At 39.3% G+C, this 17,975-nt stretch overlaps 1 protein-coding gene across 1 annotated transcript in view; it reads left to right on the top strand.

The window, feature by feature from the left end:
• The window catches only part of LOC131961993 (protein NLRC3-like), a 20,795-nt gene extending 2,820 nt beyond the window's left edge, over positions 1 to 17,975 (top strand). The window contains exons 3-10 of the mRNA XM_059326935.1: positions 2,196 to 2,345; positions 2,613 to 2,729; positions 4,952 to 5,068; positions 7,910 to 8,091; positions 8,746 to 10,543; positions 13,847 to 14,020; positions 16,527 to 16,700; positions 17,724 to 17,975. Of these exons, the coding sequence (XP_059182918.1) occupies positions 2,215 to 2,345; positions 2,613 to 2,729; positions 4,952 to 5,068; positions 7,910 to 8,091; positions 8,746 to 10,543; positions 13,847 to 14,020; positions 16,527 to 16,700; positions 17,724 to 17,733 (2,703 nt within the window). The 5' untranslated portion in view covers positions 2,196 to 2,214 and the 3' untranslated portion in view covers positions 17,734 to 17,975. The remainder of the gene's footprint in view (positions 1 to 2,195; positions 2,346 to 2,612; positions 2,730 to 4,951; positions 5,069 to 7,909; positions 8,092 to 8,745; positions 10,544 to 13,846; positions 14,021 to 16,526; positions 16,701 to 17,723) is intronic.

Here is a 17,975-nt window from a genome sequence, read left to right as displayed (position 1 = left end):
TTGAATATTTTAATGAGTTTGACTTCCAGATTGTCAACATGTGTGAATTATTATTAAGGATAATAAGGCTTCTTGTGTGTTTTATTTAAGGTCTCATAATTATGAGATAAAGTCATATTTTCAACTTTTATCTCATAATTTTGACTTTTATCTCATATTTTCAACTTTTTATCTCATATTTTCAACTTTTATCTCATATTTTCAACTTTTATCTCATAATTTTGACTTTTATCTCATAATTTTGACCTTTTATCTCATATTTTCGACTTTTATCTCATAATTTTGACTTTTATCTCATATTTTCAACTTTTATCTCATATTTTCACTTTTATCTCATAATTTTGACTTTTATCTCATAATTTTGACCTTTTATCTCATATTTTTGACTTTTTATCTCATATTTTCGACTTTTTATCTCATACTTTCAACTTTTATCTCATATTTTCGACTTTTATCTCATAATTTTGACTTTTATCTCATAATTTTGACTTTTATCTCATAATTTCGACTTTTATCTCATATTTTCGACTTTTTTATCTCATAATTTTGACTTTTATCTCATATTTTCGACTTTTGTCTCATAATTTTGACTTTTATCTCATATTTTTGACTTTTATCTCATAATTTTGTCTTTTATCTCATAATTTTGACCTTTTATCTCATATTTTCGACTTTTGTCTCATAATTATGACTTTTTCTGTCTGTTGGCTCTAATATCGGCATATTGAAGCTCCAGTTAACTGAACTAATAACATGTATTAGACGAGCTTCATTATCTTTTATCAAGTTTTTTATTCCAAGTACCAGTTACAGTCCCAACAGCTTGCTAAGCTAACGTTAGCCTCTGTTCTAGACCTTTCTGTCACTTATTATTGTAAATCATTTTATAAAACTGAGTTATTTATTATTCAACAACTGATGTTAGCTACATCTCTAACATATCACACAATGCATAATTATTGATCATATTTCTCAGCAGGGACAGAAATCTGCATGTTAACAGACATGTTGCAGTAATATAATAATATATATAATAATATAATATATAATATAAGTGCAGGTCTACTGAGTCTCACCTTTAAATTCAAGTCACAGAGCGAAGCAAACAATTCTCTGATCTTTAAAAACCCAGAACGTCCTTCAGTCACACTGACAGCTGCACATTTTAATACTATCATATTTTTATAAATTAAATTTAATGAACAAACTAAACAAGATGTGTAATTTCTGGCTACCATCTTTTTTAGGATCATGAAACAGAGTTTTGACTCAGGAAACAGGTTTAAAATATGTTTCGTAATGCAGCAGAATGAATATTTGTATTTTTTATGTTGGTCCTGTAAGTGTGTAAAAGAAAAGAAGAGATAAAAGTAGTAAAGTGTGAAACTAAATGGATGTTGTAGCATCCCTGGCTGGATGACGCTCCACCCTTTAACTGATGTTTCACCACATTTATTCATTCAACCGCAGCTCCACCTGGTCAATTCACCGGAAGAGCTACGAGGGAAAATAGGCAACATGAGCACTAGCACAGAAACACTCTGACAATAATAATAATTACAGAAATAGCCAGTAATAAACATAGAGGAGAAAATAAACAACAACAAACCTTGTGGCCCTGTCAGCCAGGCACTATGGAACCTTTTTAATACTTTATATCAACTTTTGGATTATTAAACACTTCTTACTATCCTCAGTTCATCTTTCATTTCACGTTCTGTTTTCCTGTCACTGCCTTTCAAAATAAAAGCACCCGTTTCACACTGGACAGCAAGTTTTCAAAATAAAAGCATCAAAACATTGTAAAACACCTAAAAAAACAAAACAAACATTAAAAACAGGCTCCATAACACAAATACACCACAAAGAACCTCATTTACAATGTAATATAATGTGATTAGTGATTAGTCTTTTTAATTAAACCTGTTCAAGAGCAGGGAAAAACATCAAACTGATCTGTGTGAGAACACACACGCACACATACACACTCAGAGTAGAGCTGCTGTAAACAAAGAGAACAAGACCAGGCTCAAAGGAAGAGGAGGGCTGACTGGTTTTACTGTACTGAACTGTGTGTGTGTGTGTGTGTGTGTGTGTGACTTCCTCTTCTCTAAGTTTTGGGCGTGACTCTTGAACCAACTTGTTCTCCTTTAATGTTCTGAGTTAACAGTCAGTGTTGCTGTTTTCCCTCTCAGACTGACTTCAGATCAGAAGATGAGTGGTTGTGTGGAGGAAGAGGAGGACGGAGCAGAGTCTGTAGTATCCGGCTGTCTGTCTCTGAAGAGTGACTGCTCCAAAGATTATCCTCTAAACTTCAGTAATGAACCTGGACCCTCAGACACAAAGTAAGAACTGATACTGACTAATTTCTATGACTCATTTCAGTGTTTTTGTTGTGACACAAAGAGAAATCATTTGTTCCATCTTCCTCTTCATATCAGTGACAGCTATTAGTCACCTAGAAAACCTGTAATCCGATCTAAGAGCACTAATACAAACTATTAAACCTCCTTATTATCTGCAGGAACAGCAGTTTGTGTATTTAGAGCTGAAATAAAGAGAATTCATCAATGATTCATGTGATATGATTGAAACTTATTTTGTGTTTGCAGATTTCAGTCCAGACAGAGAGCAGAGTCTGTAGTTTCTGGCTGTCAGTCTATGAAGAGTGACCAGTCCAAAGATTGGACTCCATTCTTTAGTACTGAACCTGGACCCTCAGACACAAAGTAAGAGACTGGTTTTATTCACATTGATGATTCAAACCGATTACTGCAGAAACTGTTTCACACTAACATGGATCTTAGTTTTATAGCCACAAAACACTGATTGTCTTTCTGTAACAAAACACAAAACATCTATTTCAGATTTTACTCTTCAAGAAAATGGTCATATTTTTGACCAAATGTTGAAGTTGTTGTAAATATGTGAAAATATTCAAAATCTTCTTCTTTGCTTCAAATACAGAATTAAATACATTTTCTTTGATTTGTCCTCAAAACATCTTGTTGGTGTGGTTTAGCTCAGATCAGCTGTTAGGACCAGCAGGTGCCGTCTGGAATCAGTGCACATCATCATTGTTAAATGTTATGAAACAGTATTCATATGAAACCTTTTTCAGCTCAAAGTGGTAAATGTTGGTGATTAGCGACTGAGTTGCTTCACCCTGATTATGACTTGTTAAAAATTTGAATGTTCAAGTGTTTTCACATGATACTCCCGAGGGGATAGGTAGTTCTGACAGTACAGTGTGAGGAAGATCGTCACTGTTCAAACACATTTGTTTGTCACAATGTGTTTGTAAGTGTTGTCGGGCTAAAGTTGTCGCAGGAGGCAGCAACACGAGCAGTTTGCTCCACCACATTAGCCACAAGTGTGTCTTGGAATATCAAGAATGTATGAAGTTCAGATCAGTGCCCTCCACATCAGCATAAGGCTGTGCCATATCGTTTCATTCACAATAATACCGGGATATTTTTTTTATGACAAATAAAAATGCATATCATAATACTGGCAACATTCCTACTTGTTGCCGTAGTGACGTAAAGGTTTCCATTAATGACCCAGACTGTGGCGGCTCCAGAGTCTCATGTGCTGCACTAACGTCACATTTCAACCTACTGAAAGTATATTTACATTATTCATGATTTAAAGTTATTTTGCGTTGTGTCTCTGCTCAGCAGAGTGTCTGTCACCTGTCAGTCAGTCTAAACCCCGCCCACCTCTCTGTCCTCCTCAATACATGAGGCGCATTCACACACTTACTGAATATACTGAGCTGCCCTCCCACTGCACTTCAAAACAATTCCAGCATGACAGAGAAACATACCTACATGTCTGTATCATAGACTGTATAAAATATCTGTATCAGTCCCGTCCCCACATCATCTCTCCGTCTGCGTGTTCGTGTGCCGAACTAAATACGACCAACCTGTCCGGGCCGTCAGATCCAAACACACTGCTGCATTATGCTGTTCGTTAGCCACGAGCTAACATTAGCTAACAATTAAAGTTGTTTTAATCACAAAAAGCTACTTTTACTTCCTGTCGCTAAACACATGCAGCTTTCAAAATAAGAGCACAGTGTGTGAACAGAATCCACCACAGAATTTACAAGAAGACTGTCAAAATAAGATGCCTTAAATAAAACATACAAGAACCTTTATTCTCCTTTACAATATTTCATTAGAATATGCAATGATAAGATCAGTGTATATGTTGGAATAGTGGCATTAGAAAGTGTTAGAGGCACCAAATTTGGGCTTTTATGAAAAAAATGTCTCCAGGAGGAAATGCCCCCGGACGCCCCTAACCAGCTGTTTTTCATCACAGTCTGGCTGCTCCATGACCTAGTGGAAAGCCCTGTGGACTGTGAAAAATGATTTCTCAAGAGTCAAGAATAAAAAAATGTGTATTTGGCAACTGTTGAGATTTTTGCACTTTACACTACATTTTAGATATATAATGGATTTTTATTTTGTTGAACATTTTTTATTTATTTATACAGACTAAAATATATTTTCTATATATGTTTCAGTATTTTGTAATATTGTCAAGAATATCGTTATCGCAAAAATACCCTGAAATATTGTGATGGCATTTGCCAAATGGATTATTATGTAAGCAAGTTGCCTTTGAATGCAGTTGGCTTTGTTTGACTATTTGTAACTCATTATTACTAAACTATACTACTATAACTTACTCATTTCTATGACTCATTTCAGTGTTTTTGTTGTGACACAAAGAAAAATCATTTGTTACATCTTCCTCTTTATATCAGTGACAGCTGTTAGTCACCTAGAAAACCTGTAATCCAATCTAAGAGCACTAATACAAACTATTAAACCTCCTTATTATCTGCAGGAACAGCAGTTTGTGTATTTAGAGCTGAAATAAAGAGAATTCATCAATGATTCATGTGATATGACTGAAACTTATTTTGTGTTTGCAGATTTCAGTCCAGACAGAGAGCAGAGTCTGTAGTTTCTGGCTGTCAGTCTATGAAGAGTGATTGGTCCAAAGGTTTACCTCTATGGTTCAGTCCTGAACCTGGACCCTCAGACACAAAGTAAGATTTTAGTTTTTATTCATATTGATCTCACTTCTGTTTTTAGATCATCTGGACTCTGTTTGTCTTCATCTGATAGTTTACAACAAAGACGGACAGAAAACAAAATCTGGAAGTTAGAATAAAAGACTCTGTTGGTGGGAGATGCATGCCTCATGTCAATTTGTTAACAAATAAAACATGAAAACGAGTCGGTCTCACAATGTTAACAATAAATCATATTTATATCGGCCCTGTGATTCTGATCTGCCCCTAAATTTAACGGACCCCTTCCTTCACCCTTCAACCAGGTTCATTATGGAAGAATTATCCTATCTTTATTCAAGAGCGTAGATTTTCAGTTTGAGAGCATAATTTGTCTTTCTCGTGCTCAGATTTGTTCTCCTCATGCTCACATTTTGCGCTCGCACTCAGATTTCTGCTGCTTTCTTTCAAAATGTGTGCGTGCACTTAAAAATCACATGCTTGTGCTCACATTTCTTCTTCTTGCACACAAACATTTTGCTCACACTCAAATATGTCCTGTGCGCGCTCAAATCTAAAGTCTACGCGCTCAGATCTCAACTCTGCGCTCTCAAAACTTTTGTGCTCGCACCCAGAACACGCACGTCCTCTCAGGTTGAGGTGTCTGCTCAGACTGAACGATGTCCCGCCCTGCGCTTTAACTAGTGTGTTTCACCAGCCAATAGGGAGACAGCTAGATTGTGGCCCAGTCTTAGGTGCGTTCCCTCGCCTTTTTGAGCGCTCCGTCGGGGTATATTTTATTTTTTCACATCTTGCACTCAGAGCACTCAAAGGGCTGTGGGAATCTAAGTCTGTTAGGGCAGATTTCCAAGGTTTGAAAAAAAATAAAACTTTGTCATAGAGCTAAACCAAATACATCACCGGAAAGGTCTTGGCCTGGAGAGTAACATATATCAATTTCAAGGTTCTATAATATTCTTGCTTTGAGATATTGACCTTTGAACCGTAACCCTGGGGCATATTTAAATGATTATAACTAAGAGACAAAAAGGGTTACAGACATGAGACCTACTGTTATAGAAAGGTGTTGACATGGACTATAATGTGAGCATAGTCACTAAGGGGTGGGAGTGGGGGGGCTTTAGGATATTCTGAAAAAATAAAAAATCCCCCATTGAACAAGACAATATTTAAATTCTGATGCCAAAAATGTGATCGACATCCCCTCAAACCCCTGGCAAGCCACTAATTAAGTATTTCCAACTTCCAATGTTAGGAGAAACCCTGTTTTATTAAAAAAACTACAACTCCCTAGACCTCTCTTCAGTACTTATGTCGACATTAGAAAAAACATTTTGTAGGTCTTCCGTATTAGGGTTGTGAAAACCTATTTCTACCCAATATATCGAATATCACACACTGTCTAATAAATAATTACACTGTATGTATATTATCTATGCTAAAAAAAGACAACAATGTTTGTTTAATGAAGATATTTTAACTAAAACAGGAGAGCAGAGTCCGGGCCATTAACAGTGAAGCGCGATTCAATAAGATCGTACCATCCGGTAGGATCGCTCAGCACATACGGTAGATTACAAAATAAAACAGATTTCAAAATAAAACACAGCGGATCGTCTTTTTCTGGCGAGATCTTCGCCACAAACTGATTAACAAAGTGATTATGTACATTCACTGAGTGAATATTAAGAAAATAAAACATATATTTCTCGCTAGAAATGTAATCAAAATCCATTTTTATGCAGAAACAAAGTCAAAATATTTATTTTTTTTCACTAAAAATTAGAGAAATGTCCGCCAGCCGAGTGCCGTAAAACAAACGAATAAAAGTTTATTTCTCAGAATCGAAGGAGAAAAAAATGATACTGAGAGCCACAACATGAAGCTATTTTATTGTTGAATTATCAGTGAGACTTTGATGTGTTTGTGTTGAGAAATGTTGACGATGTCGTTAAAAGAAATCCTTAAAATAGGGAGAGGGTCCTCGGTTCTCCATTCAGATTGTCGCTGGCAGCGTCATGGAGGGCCGTGGTCGGGATATTATTGGAGTGAATAGACGGCTGTAAGCCTCTGCTCTAAGCGTTTGTCAGCAGCGCGAGCGGGTTTATATTGGAGTCAATTGAGAACCCAGAGCGTTTCACACAGACGTGGAAGGGTACCCTTTGCGTCAGTATGATACGTCTAGGGGTGTGACAAATCGTCAACCTGAGAGGACGTGCGTGTTCTGGGTGCGAGCACAAAAGTTTTGAGAGCGCAGAGTTGAGATCTGAGCGCGTAGATTTTAGATTTGAGCGTGCACAGGACATATTTGAGTGCGAGCGAAATGTTTGTGTGCAAGAACAAGAAATGTGAGCACAAGCATGTGATTTTTAAGTGCACGCACACATTTTGAAAGAAAGCAGCAGAAATCTGAGTGCGGGCGCAAAACGTGAGCATGAGGAGAACAAATCTGAGCACGAGAAAGACAAAGTATGCTCTCAAACTGAAAATCTACACTCTTGAATAAAGATAGGATAATTCTTCCATAGTTCATAAAGAACTAGACCGAACTAAACGACAACTGTTTTATAATCCTGCCTGTAAAAGACAAACAAGACAACAACAGAATAATAGGGTTATCTATTACTCTCTAACAGTAACTGGTATTTCATCATTTTAATACATCCTATTACTTGTATTCTGTTATTCCAACTCTGTTTCTGTGGCTGAAGAAAATACTGAAAGACTGCTACATTACCAAAGATGTAAAATAAAATGTCTTCAGTGGAACAGAAAACAAGTTTGACTGATGATGAATTGAAAGAGAAGTAAGAACAATGAAGAAATCCTTTTAGTGATAAAGAAATGTGTTGACAGGAAGAGGAGTGATGAGGAGGAGCAGCCGTCCTGCTGTGCTTCCTGTCAGGACGTCCTGAAGGATCCCGTCTCTACCAGCTGTGGACACTGGTTCTGCAGACGGTGCATCAGCTCATACTGGGACCAGTCTGCTCCACCAGGAGACTCCTCCTGTCCCCAGTGTGGACAAAGACCCAGAACCAGTAAGACTGTCCCTCTGTCTGCTGATGTCTTCATGTCTGAAAACAGGACCTGTTGTATTACAGTGACATGTGTCAAACAGCATTAAGATCATTATAAATATCATCACTTATTCATTGAACTTGCTAATCACTAATGAACAAACTATTAAACAGCTGAGAGCAGCAACATCACTGTTCTATCATAGACAGACATTTAGCACAGACTGTAAACAACATGTTGGTGTCTCCTTCTTCTCTCACACACTTCTTGTCCTGAACATGGACTTGTTGGACAGGTGACCAAACATCCGTTGAGGAAAAGTGCAGCCAACATTCATTTTGCAGCTGCAGCGAAGCATTATTTAGCTCGTCAGCTGCAGCACATGAAGAAACACACTGTCTGATCCCAGTTTAGAAGCTTGTTTACTTTGTCTCTTGCTGGTTTCACATGCAGCAGGGAGGACCTGAGATGATCTGCTCCCTCAAACCAACGCCATGTCTGCTGATAAACTGAAGGGATCAACATGTGTCTGTGCTGGAACCACAGAAAGCTCTCTGTGTTCAACTCTCACTGCTTTAACAGCTTCTCTTTTCTTTGTGTCCCAGTTTCTACTGAAAGATATCAGATTTATCTTATTTAGTATTCATTTTTGTCTCATCTTTTTCCTTTTTTAGTGCCTGTTGGTCTGCAGGAGGTTTTAGATGAACATAAGATCAGTCTGTGGAGGAGATGTGAACTTGTGACTGAAGGAAGTGATGCAACAGGAAGTGGAACCCTCCTCAACAGGATCTACACTCAGCTCTACATCACAGAGGGACAGAGTGAAGAGGTTAATACCCAACATGAGGTGAGGCAGCTGGAGACAGCTTCCAAGAAGAAGACCGTCCACGACGCTCCAATCAGGTGCCAGGACATCTTTAAAGCCTTACCTGACCAACAGGGACCCATCAGAGTGGTTCTGACGAACGGCGTCGCTGGCGTTGGAAAAACCTTCTCGGTGCAGAAGTTCAGTCTGGACTGGGCAGAGGGTTTGGAGAACCAAGATGTCAATGTGGTGGTTCTGCTTTCGTTCAGGGAGCTGAACTTGATCAGAGATGAGCAGTACAGTCTTCTGGAGCTGCTCCATGTTTTCCATCCAACATTACAGAAGGTCCCAGCAGAGAAGCTCGCCGCCTCTAAACTTCTGTTCATCTTTGACGGCCTGGATGAAAGCAGACTTTCTCTGGATTTCAACAACATGGAGGTTGTGTCTGATGTCACACAGAAGTCATCGGTCAACGTGCTGCTGACAAACCTCATCGAGGGGAATCTGCTTCCCTCGGCTCTCGTCTGGATAACTTCCCGACCCGCGGCGGCCAATCAGATCCCTCCTGAGTGTGTCGACAGGGTGACAGAAGTACGAGGCTTCACTGACGCCCAGAAGGAGGAGTACTTCAGGAGGAGGGTCAGTGATGAAGAGCGCTCCAGCACAATCATCTCACACATCCAGACATCCAGGAGCCTCCACATCATGTGTCTGATCCCAGTCTTCTGCTGGATCACTGCTACAGTTCTGGACCACATGTTGACTACAGAGAAGAGAGGAGAGCTGCCCAAGACCCTGACTGACCTGTACTCAAACTTCCTGCTGGTTCAGACCAAGAAGAAGAAGCAGAAGTATGATGAGGGACATGAGACGAGTCCACAGGAGCTGACGGAGGCTGACAGAGAAGTTCTTCTGAAGCTGGGGAGGCTGGCGTTTGAACAGCTGCAGGAAGGAAACATCATGTTCTACCAAGAAGACCTGGAGTGGTGTGGTCTCCATGTCACAGAGGCCTCGGTGTACTCAGGAGTTTGTACAGAGATCTTCAGAAGAGAGAGTGTGATCTTCCAGAAAACAGTCTACTGCTTCGTTCATCTGAGCGTTCAGGAGTTTCTGGCTGCAGTCTACATGTTCCACTGTTACACCACCAGCAACACAAAGGGACTGGAGGCTTTTCTGGGGAAAAACTGGAAAGACTGGGTGTCATCTCTGGATGTCTTCCTGAGGAGATCCATGGAGATATCCCTTTACAGTAAAAATGGCCACCTGGACCTGTTTGTCCGCTTCCTTCATGGCCTCTCTCTGGAGTCCAACCAGAGACTGTTAGGAGGCCTGCTGGGTCAGACAGACAACAGTCCAGAAGTCATCCAGAGAGCCATCAACAACCTGAAGGAGATGAACACTGATTGGATCTCTCCTGACAGAAGCATCAACATCTTCCACTGTCTGACGGAGATGAACGACCTCTCAGTCCATCAGGAGATCCAAGAGTTCCTGAAGTCGGAGAACAGATCAGAGAAGAAACTCTCTGAGATCCACTGCTCAGCTCTGGCTTACATGCTGCAGATGTCAGAGGAGGTTCTGGATGAGTTGGACCTGTGGAAGTACTACACATCATGGGAGGGACGACGGAGACTGCTTCCAGCTGTGAGGAACTGCAGGAAAGCTCAGTAAGTCCAGATGTGATCATCAACATTATACAGCAATGTAAAGCTGAAGCATCAGTGTTAGAGTAAAGATACACACTTTACACACATGCACAGTATAAAAACTGCACACTATCAAAGTTTTCTTCAACTACCATTAAACCTGCGTATTGAAAACATTCTCCATGTTCCACTGCCAACGTCATCATCTCCTATCTGTCTCTGTTGGAGTGATGGAGGCTTCACACAAATCCAGCCCAGAAAACTAAAGAGTGTGTGCTGGAAATGTTTCACACAGCCTGTTTGACATCGTATACAGTGTCTGCATCATGTTTCTATAACCTCTCTATTTATTATTATTTGTAGAGACACACAGACATGTAATATTTGTCTTCTACTGGAAATTATGTCACTGGAGTTTTATTGTTCTTAACGTAGCTTCAGTCAATTATTTCTATCATATTTCTTCTAAGCAGTTTGTGAACTATTTAATATGAAGGAATGTTTCCAGTTTCTACAGAATCTATAATTCTTGCTTGTTTTGGGAGGATGTGGAGGGAAGCCATCCTCTATCTGAAAGAACAAAACATCTCCAGTTCTCTTCAATAAAAGCTCCAACTTTACATTTAGTTCCCAACAATGAATGAATAAGGAGCATTTTTAAAGTCTGCTCATTGTTTTCTCTATGAACCTGGTCCCCCTGATGTTAGTCATGTTTTACATGGGCTGTTATCACTGGATGCAATAAGTTGTAGATGTTTTAGAGAAGCATCTAAGTGTAATTAAATGTAATGTGGTGCTGTTAGACTGCATTGATAGTCCAGGTGCTGCCTCCCTTAGTGCAGCAAACAGCAGAGCAAACACTTTTTCCACCACAGTGAAAATGTTGTTTTTGAAAGGCTAAACGCCAGCAACAATAAACTGAAGAAGAATATTTCCTCAGATAAAACATGTTGTGAATCTTGGAAACGATTGCGTCTGTCTGCTTTAAATAAATGTGGACTTTTCAACGCTCTGAGGTTATTGGAGACGTTTGGAAGGCACAAGTCCCTCATCGTCCCTCAACATCCCTCTCTTTTCTCCTTGTTCTTCATCTACATTATTGGGCAACCCTTTCATGCATAGAGGTCACTACAGTGTACAGCTGTTAAAAAGTGCTTTTTCTCTATTTATGCCTGCAATTTTGGGCACTGCTGCATATAGTCCACACTAGTGAAAGCTATTGCATCATCCCATACAAAAAATCCCATTGGCTGGTCATTGCAATGGGGAAAAAGTAGTCAGTGAAACCAAGATGGCCGACAGGCAGGGAGGAAGACCAAACACCTCGGCTATTTCGGTGTGTAGCTTCTATAAAAAGATACCACTGCAGGTAAAAAAATATATAATTACATCAAGTAACATCTAAGGTGACATATTATGTAAAGATTTTCCAAGTTTTGAATTTATATTTGGAGGAAATACGGATTAATCGTCTGTCCACTCAATTGTACATCATGCATCACTAGCTGTGTTTCAGCTTCAATGCAATGTCAAGTACTACCAATGTTGTTCTTGAAAATAATTCATATCCTATAATGTTTTGGCTGTAGATCAACTTCTTTATGTTTTTATAATGTAATTTGATAATTTTATATATATCCTCATATTTTGTAGAGTTCAAAAGTAGTCGTAGAGCTCGTGCTCTCATCAATGGAGGATCACATGAAGATACACACCAGAGGCAGACCCAGTGCCACTCCACCACTGGCTTACAGAGAGCAGTGTCTAAGGCCCCCCTTAGATCTGGTTTGCCCCCAGAAACCACTGGCCCCAGCTCAAGCAAGCAAAAAATGCCAGTAGATGCCAAGATGCTGCATGCACACGAAGAACCAAGTAGATCTGTGTTCAGTGTCTTGCAGCTTTGTGCCCAAGATGCTTTGGCAACTATCATAGAAAATAGTCTAAAAAATGAGCAACAAGCATGATTTGACAGGAAATATGATACATGCTATAAGACACTATGAGAGAATATGCTCAGTTCAGAGACTTAACAAGAATACAGTATGACATCCCTAAAGATAAATAAAAACGCCTAGGGAAAAAAAAAGTTTTATGTTTATGTTAACTTTTATATTTATCAATAGAGCTCAAATAGAGAGGCCTACAGAGTAGTGGAGGAACCACCATTCCAACAGAATACCATATTACAACTGTATAACTAAATTACAACTATACCTATATAACTACCATGTTATTACATTGATGTGTTTTTACAGTACAAAACGCATGAAGTACACTTGAGTGGACAAATAAATATTTCTTTATAGAATAAAGATAGGAAAAAAAATTTCAAACCTTGTTTTACATCCCTAATGATGTATAAAAATACTAAGTGAAGTTTGATTGAGTTTATCATAATTCATGCATGAGAGGGTTAAACCTTTGGACACTTTTAGCAGCAGGTGCAGCAGCTGTTTGAATTAGAGAGAAGCCACTCCAGTCCAGATGGTGGCGCTAATTTACCTCTAAGCTGCTTTTCAACCCACAATACACAGAAGAAGAACAATAAGAAAACAAGAGGATGAAAGAGAAGAGAGCGAGGCTCACCTTTTGTCCAAAATGTTTCCATATTGTCCAGTTTGAGTTTTCTTTGAGACAAAGTCAAAGAAGAGGTGAACTTTCCAGCAAACAAAGCCAACATCCTCTGAGCCCCTCCACCTCTACTGATCTGCTTTATGTTGCCGGCTTCAGCTCTGTAGTAACGTTACATTGAGCACGCTCTGTCACACATTAGTGGCTCTGTTAGTCCCTTTATAAACTAATATAATATGGAAATCACATTGTCATATGGCTCCATGTCCACGTCCTCTAACGTTCCTTTATTAGCAGAGAACGTCTCTCTCTCTCTCTCTGTGACTGCAGAGCATCTGTGATACAGCGAGGGGAGATCATCACTCATAGATGGGCTCCTAAAATAAACCACATGCTAATAATAGTGAATGTGTGTGTATTTAATGAAGCTCAACATGTGTTGTGTCTGTGTATTTAGCAGCTGATGTACTCAGACAGCAGCTCATCACACAGTCAGCTGCTGGGACCTCCAGGTTCATTCTGCCAGTGAACCAGAGCTCCAGAGCTTCAGTTCACTGGTCACATTTTTAGCTCCAAAACATGAACTTCAGCCCCTTCAATCAGTCAATAAATGATAATATTACAATCTTTAGAAGTCATTCTACTATAAATGCAACAGGAGTCATGAAATGAATTAAATGTGAGATGAAAAGAGATCAGATTAAAATGTTAGAACTGGTTATATTTAAAATGTTTTATTATCTGTAATCACAGACTTTCTGACTGTGGACTCTCTGAGACTAGCTGTGAAGTCGTGGCCTCAGCTCTGAAGTCCAACCCCTCCCATCTGAGAGAGCTGCACCTGAGTAGAAACGACCTGAAGGACTCAGGAGTGAAGCGGCTATGTGCTGGACTGGAGAGTCCAAACTGCAGACTGGAGACTCTGAGGTCAGTTCCTGTGTTGTGCTCACACACAGTGTATATCTGCTGAATTTAAATCATAATTGAAGTTTCAGATTTAGTTTGGGTTCTAGATCTGTGCTCAGGCAAACAAAAACAAAGGAACCAGTTTGTCGCTCCGTTCTCTTTCACTTGGACTCACATCACAAAAATCCATGTGGTCAGGCTTCAGGTCATGTGTTTGGGTCTGAACCACCAGTGGTTTGGAGCAATCAGTGTCCTGTGAGGAGCTACTGGTTGCTACGGCGACGCTTTAGATGTGTGTGACGACAGCAGTTTGTTGAAAACAATAATGTGGCTCAGGTCAAATCTTTCTTGTTGTTGTATAAAACAATGATACAGAGAAAGAGGCGAGCGAAGGAGCTGCAATAATATCAGTTGTATTCAAACTGAGAGTATTTCTTCATTAAAGGAAGATCAAAGAAGACTGAAGGATTTTCCCCATGGAAGACATGTTTTAGCTCTTCTCCCATCTGGCTTCAGCAGCCTGTGATAGACGCTGATAGACACATAGTTCATCTAATCACCTGACAGATAGTTTTGAAAGCGTCTGCCTTTTTCCAAACAGTTTCCAATGACGGCTTTTCAGACGGTTCTGTGGAACAAAACATCTGGCAGCGTCAGGTTACCTGAACAGCTGGTTTCTCTCTAAATATAGTCAGTCATCAAAAGGAACAAACACTGTGAAAACTTTGAGAAAGTCTCTATCTGTCAGGAGCATAAATAATGAGCTGCAGGTATGTTTGTTCAGGGAGCTACTAGATTACATTTCAGATGAAGAGAACATGTATCTCACTTTACTCTGAACATCTGATCCAGTTCTAAAGAGGACTGAGGATGAAGCAGAGCTCACACTCACTCAGCTGTGTGTTGATGAGAATAGCCTCAATCTGGGCTTTGAAATGACACAATCAGAAGTGGCTGAATTTACCTCACTTATTATTTATTATAGAAAGTACTATTTATTTCATTTTGGCCATTTTAGACTTCAAAGAAAACATCTGTCTTAGTGTTTTTATAATATGACATGATTGTTGTGAATCAGGGGAAACTGTTCATTTTGAATCCAAGATGTCTGATCTGATGTCAGTGTTCTCACACAACTTGTTTTAACCTCCATCATGTTGAGTTCAGGTGTTTTCAGGATTCTCCATTTTCTAAACTTATTATATAATATTCTATTGATTAATCGAATAATCGGATAAAACATACTTTTCTTAATTAAAGCCCAATTATCAATAAACAGAAAACAAGAAAGATCATTTAATAATAACAACCAGTTTGTTCCCTTTTTAAGAAAAATGACATTTATTATACATATTATGCAAAGGAGGAAACTGTTTCAGTCAAAATTTCCAATAAAAATAAATAAAATGACTTCAAACTTAACATTTCCTGAGACACAAAATGAAATAAAAATAAATAAAATAGTTTCAAAGTATCAAAAATAAATATATAAAAATAGAGATTCTTCAACACTACCTTTAAATTGTGTAAGCTCACATTCAGAATCAGAACCAATAGGTTTGAACAGAAATGCTTGGCTGTGGACCGGGACTTGGAACAAGAGTCTTACACCCCCTTTACAGTCTCTCTTGACTTGTGTGCCTTTAGAAGCACTTGGTTGCAGTGAAGGAAGTTGAGCATATCTACATGCTAGGGCTGGGCGATATGGCCCTAAAAGAATATCACCATATTTCAGGGTATTTTTGCGATAATAAAATATCGTCAAATATCGTCATCGCTCGGAGGAGAGAGGAGAGAGGAGCCATAAGCGAGGATACATGAGAGCATCCTATGTGGAAGTCTTTTAGCGGTGGCCCCGCCCCCTGACTGGACATCATTTATAGGACGGAGAGGTGGGCGGGGTTTGACTGACTGACGGGTGACAGACACTCTGCTGAGCAGAGACACAACGAAAATAACTTTATATGATGAATAGTGTAGATTTACTGTCAGTAGGTTGAAATGTGACGTTAGCGCAGCACATGAGACTATGACGGGGCGCCAAAGTCTACCAAACGTGAGCTTTAAATTTAATCAAACGAGGCTTCGATGCAGAGGAAATTCCTCCATCACTGTTTGTAATCTAGTTACTTGAGGAATCGTTGTAGCCCTACTAATATGTTTAATCAACAATAAAAATAACAAAATAATGTTGTATGATGAACATTGATCCTTGAGAACACACACAGCTGTTTAAAGGATCAATCTAGTATTGATCCTCTAATGACAGACCTGACTGAGAGCAGCAGCATGTTATTAATCTGTGGTGACATGAATAGTTTTATGAATGTTGTGGTGACATTTGGATGATGTCTGTAGAAGGCTGACATCATGATGATCCATAATAACACAATTACAGTCACTCTACTCATTTTAGAGAAAAGCTCATTGATTATGACACAGCAATGTTGAGCTGCACATTAAAACCTGAACACGTCTTATTGAATTATAAATCAATTTTTATCTGCTTCATTTATTCTTTATTCAGATTGGTGGAGTGCGGTTTGTCAGGGATCAGCTGTGCTTTTCTGGCCTCAGCTCTGAAGTCCAACCCCTCCCATCTGAGAGAGCTGTGGCTGACTGGAAACAACCTGAAGGATTCAGACGTGAAGCTGCTGTGTGATCTGAAGGAGAGTCCACACTGCAGACTGGAGACTCTGAGGTCAGTAGAGGGTTTCAGCAGTATTGTACTGAACACAGTTAGTATCAGAGAAAGATCCAGTATTTCCTGTCAACCTCCGACCTTCTCAGTGAAGCTGTGAGAGGAGAATGGTGACAGAAACACAGAGAGAGAACAGTCAGCCAATCAGATCAGCCAGAAGCTTGTTGTGATCATGTGTTTGAGTTGTTGTGTTCATGTCTCCAGGAAATAAATGTGTATTACAGCTGACAGCATCATAACATGTACAGACAGCTGTCCTCATTCATCACATCTGATCTCAAAGTGTTTGTTCTCTCATTTCAACACTAAACACTTGATCAGTTCATCTTTGTCACAGCTCTGAGATCAGTCTGACTGAAGCCTCTTGTTTCATAGAACCATCATTACATTTAGTAACCATGTGGTCTTTCTACAGAGCAGAAGCTGCTGAAGTCCAGAGTTTACAGCTGATGTTTCACTGCTCAGGCTTTAACATCACATATATATATGTCCATCTATTTGTTCTCTCCACATGTTTTGTAACTGACTCCATATTTACACATTTGCAACATTTAAAGCTGAAATATGTTTCGTTTTTCTCCAGAAATATGGAACGTTAATGCAATCACAGTACATTTAATGTCTTTTAAAGCTGTAATTTTTAGTTTTCAGAGATACCAACTATGTGATGATGAAAATGATTCTGAATCTTTTGATCACAGGATGTTGTTACATTTACAAAGTTTATATTTGTACGACTTTATTGTAAACATACTTTGTAAAAAGATGAGGTTAGGACAATAAACGAGTCGTTTACTGATTCAGAAAGCTGAAGACTTTGTTTTCAGGACACTACAACATTTATATCTTCTGTCAATAGATGATTAGTTTCTTTGTAAATGATGGAATGAGGCTGTAAATTGTATAATTCTCTGGTTCAGGAGGTTAAACTGGATGTGCTGCATCACTGACTGACAGCTGATGAAGGGAGTCTCTGTAAACTCTGATTTATCTCTTCTGCTGTCTGTCTTCTTCTCTTATCAGGTGGTGGTGATCTCCAGCAGAGTCCAGTCCAGCATGGTCGCTGTGTTCCTCTGATGTGACAGAGTATCATCAGAGGAGGTGGACTGCTCTGCTGCTGCTCTCTCCTTCTCTCTGCAGACACACTGAGACTCCTCCACACTCACACACCTCCTCCACCTGAACCTCCACCTGGACAGGAGGAGAAAACTGTCAAAACTAAAGTGTGAACTGAACCAAAGCTTCACTGAAGTCGACCAACTGAAACAGGATTCT

The sequence above is a fragment of the Centropristis striata genome, chromosome 23 (genome assembly GCF_030273125.1).
Source record: "Centropristis striata isolate RG_2023a ecotype Rhode Island chromosome 23, C.striata_1.0, whole genome shotgun sequence".
NCBI lineage: Eukaryota > Metazoa > Chordata > Actinopteri > Perciformes > Serranidae > Centropristis > Centropristis striata.
The sequence above is the reverse complement of the archived record's forward strand: the minus strand, read 5'-3'. Positions and strand labels throughout refer to the sequence as shown.